This window comes from Thamnophis elegans, chromosome 4, assembly GCF_009769535.1.
Source record: "Thamnophis elegans isolate rThaEle1 chromosome 4, rThaEle1.pri, whole genome shotgun sequence".
Lineage (NCBI taxonomy): Eukaryota > Metazoa > Chordata > Lepidosauria > Squamata > Colubridae > Thamnophis > Thamnophis elegans.
Window position 1 is genome coordinate 75,780,224 of NC_045544.1, and position 13,151 is coordinate 75,793,374.

At 35.9% G+C, this 13,151-nt stretch overlaps 1 protein-coding gene across 3 annotated transcripts in view; it reads left to right on the forward strand.

Annotated features, from left to right (window-relative positions):
- Positions 1 to 13,151, forward strand: part of LTBP1 (latent transforming growth factor beta binding protein 1) — a 216,204-nt gene that overhangs the window by 59,322 nt on the left and 143,731 nt on the right. For all 3 annotated transcript variants that reach the window (XM_032216849.1, XM_032216847.1, XM_032216848.1), the window contains exon 4: positions 7,643 to 7,818. In XM_032216849.1, coding sequence (XP_032072740.1) covers positions 7,643 to 7,818 — 176 coding nt within the window. The remainder of the gene's footprint in view (positions 1 to 7,642; positions 7,819 to 13,151) is intronic.

Consider the following 13,151-nt stretch of genomic DNA (forward strand, 5'->3'; position numbering starts at 1 on the left):
TTAAAAAGTCCCGATTTTCTGGCTTCATGTTGAAAGCCCAGTGGATTTGCTTAAGAAATCCTAACCAGGGCAAGACAAAAGACACTCTGTCTAAACCCTCTCTCTGTCTCAGTACTTTCATTGAAGATATTAAAACGTTAAAGCAAGAAAACGGACACCCCCCTGCTCCCCTTTTACCTCATTTTATAAGAAAACATGACCTAGTACCATAGAGCTGCAGGAAATACTTGGCTAGAGAAGTCGCGAGTGTTCCTTCCTGGATTTTCTGGAGGGGAGGGGCACGGAGGTTGGAGGTCAGCTCGTGTGGAAAAAATGGTGGCAAAGTTTATTTGAAAAATATTTCCCTGACTAATTTCACCATTTTAATTTGCTCAGTTCTTTGTATTAACATCTACATCATTCTGGATTGACTTGGAGTGCTCACTTGTGCCTGCTGGTAAGTGAGCTGGGTTTTTTTCTTTTATTTTTTTAATATATTTTAAAATAATATTTTATTTATTGTGCATAGGATTTTTTAAAATAGTTTTATTCTGTGTGGATTCTTTTTTTAAATTGTCTTAGACTATTTAAAAAAAGATTCTATCCAAAATAAATTGAAGTGAAACCATTTTAAAAAATTCTATGCACAATACTTTGAAATATATTGTGCATAGAATTTTTAAAAATAGTTTTACTTCAATTTATTCTGTGTGGAATAGTTTGAAATGTTTTACTTCAATTTATTCTGTGTGGATTCTTTTTTTAAATTGTCTTAGACTATTTAAAAAAAGATTCTATCCAAAATACAAAATACCAGCTGCAGTTATTCACTTAAGAACTGTGGCAAGAAAGGTGGTATAGTGACCAAAGTTACAATGGCATTGAAAAAAGTGACTGATGACCACTTTTTACACTTAGCGACCATTTTCTCACTTAGCGACCATTGCAGCATCCTCATGGTCACGCGATCAAAATTTTGATGTTTGGCAACAGATTCGTATTTATGATGGTTTCAGTGTCCTGGGGTCATTTTAATTGCCTTTTGTGACCTTTTGACAAAGTCAAATGGGGAAACCAGATTCACTTATGTTACTAACTTATCAGCTGCAGTTATTCACTTAAGAACTGTGGCAAGAAAGGTGGTATAGTGACACCAAAGTTACAATGGCATTGAAAAAAGTGACTGATGACCATTTTTCACACGTAGCGACCATTTTCCACACTTAGTGACCGTTTTCACACTTAGCGACCGTTGTAGCATCCTCATGGTGACGTGATTAAAATTTTGATGTTAGACAACAGTTACAATTTATATTTGTAAATTGTAGTTATGTTGAAATAAAAAAATACTATTTTTGCATTGTATGAAAATTTTTGTTGCTCCGTATAAAATTTTTAATCAAGCCCCCCCCCCCCCCCCCGGGTCAAAGGTGTCCCTCTTTACCAATCTGAAAATCTGGTCACCTTACACTAGAGCCCCTTCTATAAGTGAAGTTAATTGGTTATTAGTTAGTACAAGTTAGTACCTGTTCCAAAACATAGCTCTTCTGCATGGGCATGTAACAGTGCAATGCCATATCTCCTCTGTTTAAATTGCACATGGGACACACATCTGTGGGTGCAAGACGAACAGGAAGTGCTAGAAAAGCCTGGTGTTTGGTCATTAACACCTTATCAGTTGCTACTGTGTATATGCAGGTTTTCTTATCTGAGAATATGTAGATTTTCTCATTATTATTTCTTATGCACCTAAACTTTCATACATTTTTTGAAACAATCACTTTTTAAAAAACTACCAGTTTCTTGATGACGTGATCTCTTTCTACTTTACTGGTATTCCTTGCTTACTAATTTACGACCATTTAGATCCTTTGCAGCCTCCCTCAGTCACATGATCACCATTAGAATCAGTATGTATTACCCTATTAACTAGTGTTTTCTCTTTTTTTTCTCCCACCCACCTACCTCTACCTTGCACAGCAGAGAGATTGGAGAGGAAAGCACTGTAAGACAGTATGCTATTTCCTCTTCTTTACATTGAAAGCAGGATGATCATGCTAGCAACCTGGCATAGGTGCCAGAGGTGCACTATGCAAACAACTTACAGCACTCTCTTGAAATCTTTTCCTCTCCAATTTCTGTACTCTTTGAGGAGGGGGGGGGACACACAAGATTTTTGCAAGCAATCTAGTCTTTGCTTGACCCTTTCCTGCTGCAGATAAAATTGCTTTGCTTTCGATGTGCAGAAGAGCCAGCAGCTCGTTCTCCTCTCATAGACAAAGGAATTGGAAAGGAAGGGATTACAGAGAATACCATGAGCTTTTTGTGTAGACTGCCTGTGGCTTTTAGTTCTGGGCTGTGGGACATTTGCATTGCTTTTGATGAGTACAAGTCACTGGGCAGGCACTGGGCATTCCAAGGGACAGGGGAGTGGTTAGGAAACAAATAAAAGCAGAAACTGTGAAACTGATTAGTCTTGCCTTTTTTCAGCCAGAATCTGCAGTTGTAGTTTATGTGATTCCCTACTTAGTGACCACTTTGCTTAGCGGTGGAGTTGTCAATCCCAATTAAGATTGTTAAACAAGAACTACCTGTATTTCAGAAGCTAAGTTTTTTCCTGTGAACCTGATTTAAGTCCCTTCTATTCAGTTTCACAATGCTTATTTAAAAATTCCCTATTCTCAAGTAGAGTATCCCACAAATGAAACTGATGGTGCCATTTTTGCTTGTTGTCTTTGGCAGCACATGGAAGCCACAATTCCTCAAAAGAACAGTCTTAAAAAGACAGGCTTTGTGTGTATCTTGAAGAAAAACGGGTAAAACACGAACTGTGCATTCTGAAATGCTTAAACATTCATACAGACCCGACCCTTGGACATAATAGGATATGCTTATACAGGCAAAGAAAGTGACTCTCAATCAACTTTTTCTCTACCTCTCTGCCTTCAAGAGTTTTCCCCTGTTACTTTGTGTAGTTGTAGGCCTTTTGTGAGGCCATTCTTCCTTAACCGTGGTGTCCTCTATATCATGTGTTTGCCTATAGTTTTCACTGGCAGCAATTGTTCTTTCCACATCATCAATTCAAAACCTTATTAGAGCAGACATTGTGGATCCCGTTTTTAACAAAAAAAACCTCGGCTTCCCACATAATTAGCCATTCTGGCTAGAGCTGCTGGGAGCTGTAAATTAGAAACAGTTGCCCTAGATCATACGGTTAGGAAAGCATACTTATTCATGAAAAACTTTAAGAAGATCCTCATTCATTCTTCAAAAATTGAAGTTTTCAGAGAAATGGATTTAAAATCATTTGATTTGGGGGGGGAAATATTCAGAACTAACTTTCATTGACTTGATGCTATTTGTAACAACTAAGACTTCAGCTTGTGTAATGCAAGTTATCACGTGATTTTACTAGCACTTTTGCCATGGTTGTTAAGCAAATCCTGCTTCCTCAATTGACTTTGCTTGTTGGAAGCTGGCTGGAAGGTCATACATTTAATTACATGACCCTTAGATGCTGCAATTGTCATAAATGTAAGCCAGTTGTCAAATACCTGAATTGCAACAACATGACTACCATATGGGGATGGTATCACAGTCGTAATTTTGAGGATGGATTGTAAGTCACTTTCTGAGGTCATCATAATTTTGAACCATTGTCAAATGAACAGCTGTAAATTGAGGGTTACCTGTAGCTACATGGGAACTTATCTGGGCATTCATTTTTTTTTTAAAAAATGAATCTATTTTGCTAGCCAGAATTTTAAAAGAAAAAGAAAGATCAGGACAAGTAGAAAAATTGAGATTCTTAAACAAAACAGTTTGGCTACAGAGTAATAAACAGAACCCAATGGAAATTATATAACATACCTATCACCAGCATCTGAAATACACTTCTAACAAACAATATTTTAAAAGTCTGTACTTTTATCGTTCTTATAATATTTATGACTTGGAATGTCAGAGTGTTTATCACATTTCATTGATGAGAATGTCACAGCATTCTGTATCTGTACTCAGATGCATCACGTCTATTACATTAGAATTGTTTCTGTTATCATAAAATATTTTTAATGTTACATAATAGACTATCAGAGATAGTTTCCTCTCTTAGTATTTTGGTATAAGAATCAAAATGTCATAGTAGCTGTCAATTCTCCTAACATATCCAACTTTATTCATTTTACAATCTCCTAATTTCAAAAATGCAAAAGCTTGCATTTTGCTGGCATCATCTCTCTTCCCCAAATTGCTTCATAGGCAAATAGCGGTCACCCCAATATTTTGTTTTGAAAAAAAAAAAAAACCAAAGACAAAATAATGATGGGGAATTGGAAGGATCCTTAAGGCTGAAAACTTCAAAGGCAATGTCCTCACCAGTCTGCCCTTTGAACAGGCTTTCTTCTCTTTCCCAAAGTAGCTACATTGTGGGAGCGCTCGTATTTTTTTTCAAATTTCAACTGTAGGCTCACTGGCCCAAAACCATTGAAGAAATACTCTTAAAACTCTAACTATCTCAGTGAAGACATGTGCTAGGACTTCCAAGTTTGATCTGCAAAAAGGATGGATGACTACTGTTGGCAGCAAAAAAATGCAAGAAGCTCCATTATTGTTACTGCACTTTTGCAGTGCAGATTTAATAACCCTGATGGATGCACGTACTTTATGTCCACTTAAAGCTATTGTATTTTAAGAGATATTGTGGAATTTTTAGAAACAATATTGGATTTACTTAGTGTTGAGTGTTTAAACTTCTTAGATTCCCTTGGAATGTTTCAAGACCCCTACAACATGTAGTGTGTTTGTGTGTGCCTTCAAGTCAGTATTGACTCTTGACAACTGCCATGGCAGGTCCCTACAGTTTTCGTGGTTATATTTCCAAAGTGGTTTGTCATTGCTTCCTTCACAGGGCTGAGATAGAGGAATTGGCCTAAGGTCACCCAGCTGACTTCATGCCTAAGGCAGGACTAGAATTCCTGGTCTACTGGTTTCTAGCCTGGTGCCTTAACTGCTTCCTCAAACTGGGTCTCTCTCTCTCTCTCTTTTTCATGAAGAAGAAAAGAAGAAACATGTGGTTCTATTTGTTGGCTTGTTGGATTTGTATTTCACCTTTCAGGAAAGGTGTGCCTTCTCAATTTTTCTCTCTTAGCAATCGGCCCAAGAACTTCTTGAGAGTTTTCATGTCTGAAGTTGGATTTGAAACTAGGTTTCTGTCATTCTAGGTGAACTCTGTCCCTGTTAGTTAACAAACCTAACAAACTAATTGTTGGGTGATTTGAATTTCCTTACCAAGGAATGTAGTATTCAACCCCAATTTATTCTATTAACTGGGGACAGCAGTAACAACTCTAGTTATTAAAGCAAAAGAGCCTGTGGTCCATGGCAGGAACAAGATTTACATCTTTCCTAGACAGCCTCTTTTAGTAGCAAGAAGTCTGGTTTGCCAGTATTTTGGGACAAACAGTTCCCATTTTGCTGCAGAACTAATAGTACTGACCCAGTTAGTATATAACTTCTCAGAAAGTTTCCAATAATAGCTACTAGTCAGTCTCTGTTTGTTATTATGCAACTGGTGTTTCTGGTTCTTGGCTGAATTTGTTATGCTGGCAGTTTATTGTGGAACAATATATACTACTTTTGACAGACTTTCATTGTCTGTTATATATAAATATAACTGTATGAGAGCAGAATGACAAATACATCACTCGATTCTGTAAGGAAAAGAGATATACTAGGACTGGAAATATTCTGACAAATTTAAATTAGAAAATATACATTGCCATTTAGAATCTTAAGCCATGATTTTTTTGGGGTGGGGGGGTGGGGATCAGGTTCTTTAAGCAGTTGTTGGCTGCACAGGAAGTATAAGACTTCCAATAAATAGCATTCATTTATAAAAGAAAGCTCAAGTTAGGATTGACTTATTTAGTCTAGACATCATTTTCCTTGCCAAAAGTTATTTTTCTCAACTCTGCCTGTCATAACTGTTTGATAAAAGGAGTCCAATTTTTTTTTTTATATCGGGATAATTTTTTTGAGCTCTAGATGAGTGATATTTGAGCTTATACTATAAACTGTAATGATTTTAAATTTGTTTCTACAAGGAGGCCAACATAACTGCCACAGTAATTTCTATCTGCATAAAAGAAACATAGGGAGTGTTAAGCTTTTATGATCCATTGATTGTGTTTGGCTGTTGGATCCCATATATTGACTTTAACATGCCTTTTGGTGTTAAGAGCAAGTTTAAAACCTTTGTCTATTCATATTCTGTACATAGCTGAAACTTTGAAATTGGCGAATATTGAATATTGAAATATTGAAAAGTGTGGTTTCTTTGTTACAGGTTGTATGTATGTCAAAATGTTGCTGTCAATTCTGAGTTAATAACTAATTGCTGTAAATATAAGCAACTTACTTGTACAGTAAATAGTGAATTTTTGTGTAACCAATAGGCCTAAAAAGTGTTCAACCTTGTATATAGTATATATATAGTATATAGTATTCCGTATACTATTAGACTTTGGCGGTGGCTATCACAAAGAAGAGAGATACAATGAAAATAAACCAGCAATATTTATTGCTACATATGAATGGACCCAATATATAAAAATATGTTTTTTAAGTGTGATCAAGATGATTATTATTTATTACATTTGTTATAGCCTCCTACTCCAAAAAAACTCCAAAAAAAGATTAATGATATCAGTATTGAAAAGAAAGTTTCTAAATTGTTTGGGAGAGATTGGGAGGCTTTGTGCTTGTGAAATATTTTGTTTTTCAATAGAAATCCAAAATCCATCAGCTGAAGAAAGATGCCAAAAAACAGTGAGAGAATTAAAATTTGAAAAATCAGAATTCACAGATTTATTTGAATGCTAGAACTGAAAAACACTCGCAATCCTTTTACATTAAACACCCAACCCTAGATTTCCATGGTTTTTTCATTTTAGTAATATATTTTTAGGAGGAAGAAGTAGCAATTTCATTGTGGTTTTTATTAAAGTGTGGAAGGCAAAAATTCTGGCTAACCTCATGTAATTAAATAAAGATCTAAGAGAAGTAAATCTACTTCTGTGTATCCTTGTTTTATTATATATTCCTGGCTGCTTATTTAAATGGTGGGTAGACTACTGATATGTTGCAGGCTTTTGTCTACACCAGGAATTGAATGTTACTTATTCTTTATAATCTCTGAAAATCAAAGATATTGTATTAGTAACAATGTTCAGTTAATTAAGTATTTGAATCTGTTTCACAATCCACTGTAATTGTATTAAAGATTGGGTTTATTCTAGTAGCATATTGGACTTACCATTTCCCCCCTTTTTCCTCCTTTCGCCCCACATTGCTTTAAGCTTAGTGCTGAAGTACACACTTATGTTCTGCACCCTGGTGAACTGAGAGTTTTAAGTCTTCCAGAATCATAGGAAGGATGGGCACTTATTAGGGTTCAATTGTAAGAAGGAAGGGCTGTGATTTTCTTGTATGTTTGCAACTATCACATAGCAAGTTTGCTTAGCTGATTTTTTTTAACACCAAGATTTAAATATGTTGCCATAGTCTTAGAAATTATTTGTTGCTTATGTTGTTATTAATTTCATTTCTGACCAACATAATGTTTTGCTATTAATTTCTCTATTTTTCTTATTTCTTCAAACAGAATTATCCCCCTTTCATCCCAGAGTTTGATGATGAACATGCATCATGGCCAAACACATGAATATGTTATCAAGCCTAAGTACTATCCATCAAAGAAAGTGCTCTCAGGAGAACAGTCCACAGAGACCTCTTTACCTCTAAGAATGAGCCAGGATCAGCTTGCAACATCATATCAGAGTAAGTATGGCTGAAATGCTGCAGTGAAATAAACAAACAAAAGTTAAAAGGGAGGTATGTTGTTATAATAATTGAAAATCGGTAGTAAACGTCTTCTATATTGTTGCCAAAATCACTACATGGACATATCTGGGAATTCACTAATGGTTGAGTTCAGCTTGAAAGAGACATTGATTTGGAATACAAAATGCAAAGGTTTTATTTGTCTTCTAGCAAAACAGGAGCTGATGTGATGGATTAAGACAGGCAAGGTTCAGATTCCAGTTCATCTTTAGCCATGGTAATTCACTGGGCAACTGGGTCAGTTGCTCTCTCTCGCAAGTTCCTCCAGCTTCAGATTGAGATTTTTGTGGGGAAAGAATGAAGAGAGATTCCCATGTCATCTGCTTTTGGTTTCCGGGGGGGGGGGGGAATGTATGATTTAAATCTAATAAATGCAATCCGTGATTGTGCACAAAACAAATAATTGTGGAATTCTCCTGGATTTCATGACAAAAGTGGGCTGAATGTATATGTGAAAACCTCAATTTGCAATACTAGATGGCCCTATGTAAAAAATTGAACAGCAATTGAATAGATGGAGCCCTGTAGAATTTCTAAAGCATAACTTTAGAACCATCCTTCAGAATTATTAAGACTTAGCCCAATTTTATAATTAAGATTGTAATTGGTTTCTTGATATTTTAAAAAAATTGATTGATTCAAAACATTATATACCATTTCTGCATAGTCCGTATCAAAATATTGTGATACTCTGGGATCAGCTGATGTCTTCAGGATTCTTCCACTGGTGCAAGGACTTTAGAATCTTTGGTAGCAAAATGCTTTCTATTAATTTAGTGATTTAGACGTTTTAAAAATAATAATTATGGATTTAAGTTGAATAGTAGCAGACGCAACCTTTTTTCAGCAATCTACGGAACTTCAGGAACAAAATCCATTCACAAAAAAACTTTCTCCTTTCTCCTTTGTAATCCTCAAAATCATCATCCTGATAGATAGTGGAACTTATTTTGATCCAAAGAGGAGGAGGAGGAGGAAAATGCCAGATGAGCTATTTCTACTTTAGCTTCTGCATTAATCGAACCTTGCAAGTCTGAAATTACAAATTCCACTCTCTCCTTTAGAGTCTGAGAACTTATTTCTGGTCTCTTTTGAGCCTCTTTCTCCATGCATTATGCAGCTGCAAAATAGCTCTTATTTGACCATTCCCTAGGCAACATCCCTCTCTCCTTATCCTTTCCCTGTCTCTGAAGGGCATTTCCACATACCATTGACATATCAGCAGTAAGCACATCTACTGTTGGCAATATACCATTGCATTTAACATTTTATTAAGATATATTACAATATTGGCCACTTAGCTTTTTTAAATGAAAGCAACTTCAGTGATTAATTGTAGTTGAGCTGGATGCTAAAATAAAATATGTACAGTGGAAGTTACTTGCTGATAGTGATAAAAGCTTCAGATTTTACTGAGGTTGATAGTGGAAATAGATAAACTGGGATCAGTTGGTTCAGTAGTGGCCTAGGTTTCTGTATAGACCACCGGTATCAAACTCTATTGCATCAAGTGATGTATCGTGATGTATCACATCCTTTTTTGCCTTTGCGGAGCTGGGGTGGGCGTGGCCTGTGCATGATATATCCAGCCCATGGGCCGCCAGTTTGACACCCTTGATAGAGCTTATGTTTGATACAGGAAGCATAAGATTTCCATTATTTCACCTGGCTTATGTCCTAGTTTCAGACTGCTTCACATGCATTTTAACAAGAAACCTCATCATCATCTGGTTTTTATATTAGAAAAGAGAGAAAATGGAGACTGAATACAGAGTGGCTTTTCTACAGGTGTGATACTTGAATTAGGAACTTTTTGACTGAAAGCCAATTTAAATTAATGTTGCTGTATATTCTTCTAAATCCAGTATTTAATTAATAGCTCTCAATTTGAATTCAGTTTTCTCAGTTTCGGGAAGGAATTACTTGTATGAGAATTTAAGAAAAAAACAAAGTTCTGGCACTCTGGAACTAAGAATGCTAAAATCAACATTTACAAACACCACCCTAGAATGTTCTTTCCAACAGCATGAAGTATGATTGTGCCAGAAGTCCATATCTGAAATTTTTTGAGCCTGCCACTAAATGGCCTAAAATTCCTGCCTGTCTTTTTATTTTCTCAACTGAACAGTTGAGCAAAAAATGTTACACAGGCACATCTCCATCTTTCAATAGGCTGAAATGATGCGATTGTTTACTTTCTAGGTAGAATCTAAGGTCACAATTTTGATCCTTTACAATAAGAATTGGTAGTTGGAGCCATGTTAGTAATTATTAGAGGAAACAACAGGTGAAATTAAAAGTGCAGAGTTTGCACAATAGGCAGTAAATATAGATTGAGAGTGCACACTGGAAGATATGCTTAAAATAAATATGGAACAGCTGTCTGAATTATGGCCCATTGTTGATGTTGTGCACTGAAAATAAGTTATGGGCTCCATAGAGGAATAATCAAATATGTGATCATCTAATTCAAGACCATAGAGTAGTTGAGAACTTTTAACCCAGGATTCTTGTAAACTAATCTTTTCATCTTTGCAAGCATTCTTAATATATGGGTTTGAGTTTTTTTAGTTCCTAAAGCCCTGGAAAATGTAGAGGTCAATCTGCCAGGAATTTATTTCTCAAGACTGTTTTAGTCAGTCTCCATTTTTTTTCTACATATCAAAACAAAGGATCAAGAAAGATATATTATTTAAGAATTGATTTATTACAATATGTCTTCTATAATATATGCTGAATACAGACTCTAATAATTAAAAAACATACTTAGCATTTTCATACTGGCTACATTGTTCTGAGAATAAAATATTACTACAATACATTGGAACTAAAAACTTCTATTTAAGCCACCATCCTGTTCTATATGTATTTTTGGACCTTACAAAAGTTCCATGATTTGTAACATACATCAGCATAAAACACTTTTTTTTTAAAGAATATGGAACAGGTTGAATGTACAGTCTGGCTTTAAATCTGAATCTAAATATTTGTCTAACATCATAGATCAATAGACAGACAGGCTTAAATATTGTAGAGAGATGTAAGATATCTCAGAATATATTCTATTCTTACAAGAACCTCTGGCACTAGAATAAAGTTAATTAGTCATTACCAAGTCAGAGGATTTTTATGGACAATGTTAAAGATAGGATTCTTCTTTCAACTATGCTTCTCCTTCATGTACCATCATCTCTTTCTTCTTGAATATTCTAAAGAAAGAATATTGTTTATTTATTTACATTATTTACAACAAACAAACATATATGGGTGTCTAACTCACAAACAGTGATTCTGGATGGCTTACAGGATTAGCTTCACATAATGGGTTTTAAGATTGTATGATTTGATCCATGTCCTTTGGCATATCTAGCCCAAGTCTTTACCTAGCTATTGCTCTTGGAGAAAATGGAAGCTGACAACTTCTCTTTGAAAAGTGATTATTGACAGTCTTACTCTACATATTTTATGGAATGGACATACTTGTTCAATGTATTTTTTTGAGAATTAGGAATACAGACAACCAACAGAGAAGTACGATTTCCCTTACACAGCTTTCTAATATCGATTTATAATAGCATTGGAACAAATCCTTGGAGCCATTAACAATCCCCCCCCCCCCATCTTTTCACCAAATAGACTATGCTTCACGGAGTGCCTATCGCCTTCTAGTGGCATAGCACTGCATACTTTTTTTAAATCCATGAGCTAGTTTGGTCTAGTGCAGTGGTAGTCAACCTGGTCCCTACTGCCCACTAGTGGGCGTTCCAGCTTTTATGGTGGGCGGTGGGGGTTTGCTGTAACTCTGCTTTATAAATTTTATAAAGTAAAGTTACTTCCCTACTTTATAAATCACCATTACTGTGGAACCGATGGACAGTTAGAAAATTTTACTACTAACAGAGATACAAAAGTGGGTGGTAGGTATAAAAGGTTGACTACCCCTAGTCTAGTGGTTTTAAGGCACTAGGCTAGAAATCAAGACAGTGAGTTCTAATCCTGCCTTGGGCATGAAAACCAGATGGGTGATTTTGGGCCAGCCATTTACTCTCAACCCAACTCAACTCACAGGATTGTTGTGGTGGTGAAAATAGGAGGAGGTTAGCAGAGATTGCCAAATTGTCTGCTTTGATCAAAGAAAAAAAATACAATTACTTTTGTCTTTACTTGGAAACCACTTCTGGACTTTGGGCTTTAGGTGAAAACAAATAAAATGTTGGTTTTGAGTTTTATTGTTATAGAAATGGCTAGTTTATATTATTGTGTAAAAGTAAAACGTTAATGTTTGATGTTTTATTCTACTGCACCAAAGAGTGTTGGAAATCAACACATTTTCTTTCTTTTTTTCCACTTGCCCCTTCCCCTCCCCCTGTTGCTTCCTGCTACTTTCTTTTGTATTTTTAATTATATTTTATAAATAAATAATAATAAATAAATGTGGTATGTTGCCTTTTCAAAAATGCCTAGTATGTATAACATAAATAGATTTATTTGATAAATACATAAATATGACTTTTGTTATCAAATATGGCAGTCAGATTTTGACCGCCAAGGTTCAAAGGAAAACTAGACAGTACCAAAGGGGTACAGAAAACATTTTGTTGCTATCAAGCAGTAATCTAGGGTTTTGTAGCTCAAATCTAATAGCCCAGTCAAAAACCCCATATTTTACTATTAACATACTTCATAAACACCAATCCCACATCAGTTTCATAGAGTAAAGCTAGTTGGGAAGAAACAACACTTACTCCTTAACCTTGTTTCTACAATATTTTTAATCTAGTCAGTTAGATTAACTGATTAGATTAATTAATCTAGTCAGAGCTTCCTTTTGGTTGTTCTAACAGCACATAAACATACTTTAATTATGTAATTGTATGTAATTCTTGGCATGCTAGATCCATTTTCTCTTAGAGCTTCCTGGTATTCCATATGCTGTCACATCAGATTACAAGCACGATTTCATGACATCACTGAAAACCTGCCCATTGGCTAGGTCAGGGGTGTCAAACTCAATTTCAGTGAGGGCCACATCAGGATTGTGTTTGACCTTGGGGGGGTTGTGGGTGTGGCCAGGGTGAATGTGACCGGTTAGCTCTATTTTCACTGGCAGAGGCTCCATTTTTGCTGGCCTTCGCTGTTTCCAGGGCGGCCCTGTGGGCCAGCTCTAAGCACCCCGCAGGTTGGATCCAGCTCATGGGCCTTGAGTTTGATACCCCTGGGCTAGATTGATAGCAGGCATATAGTTTGCCCACTAGAACTGGTCAGTAATT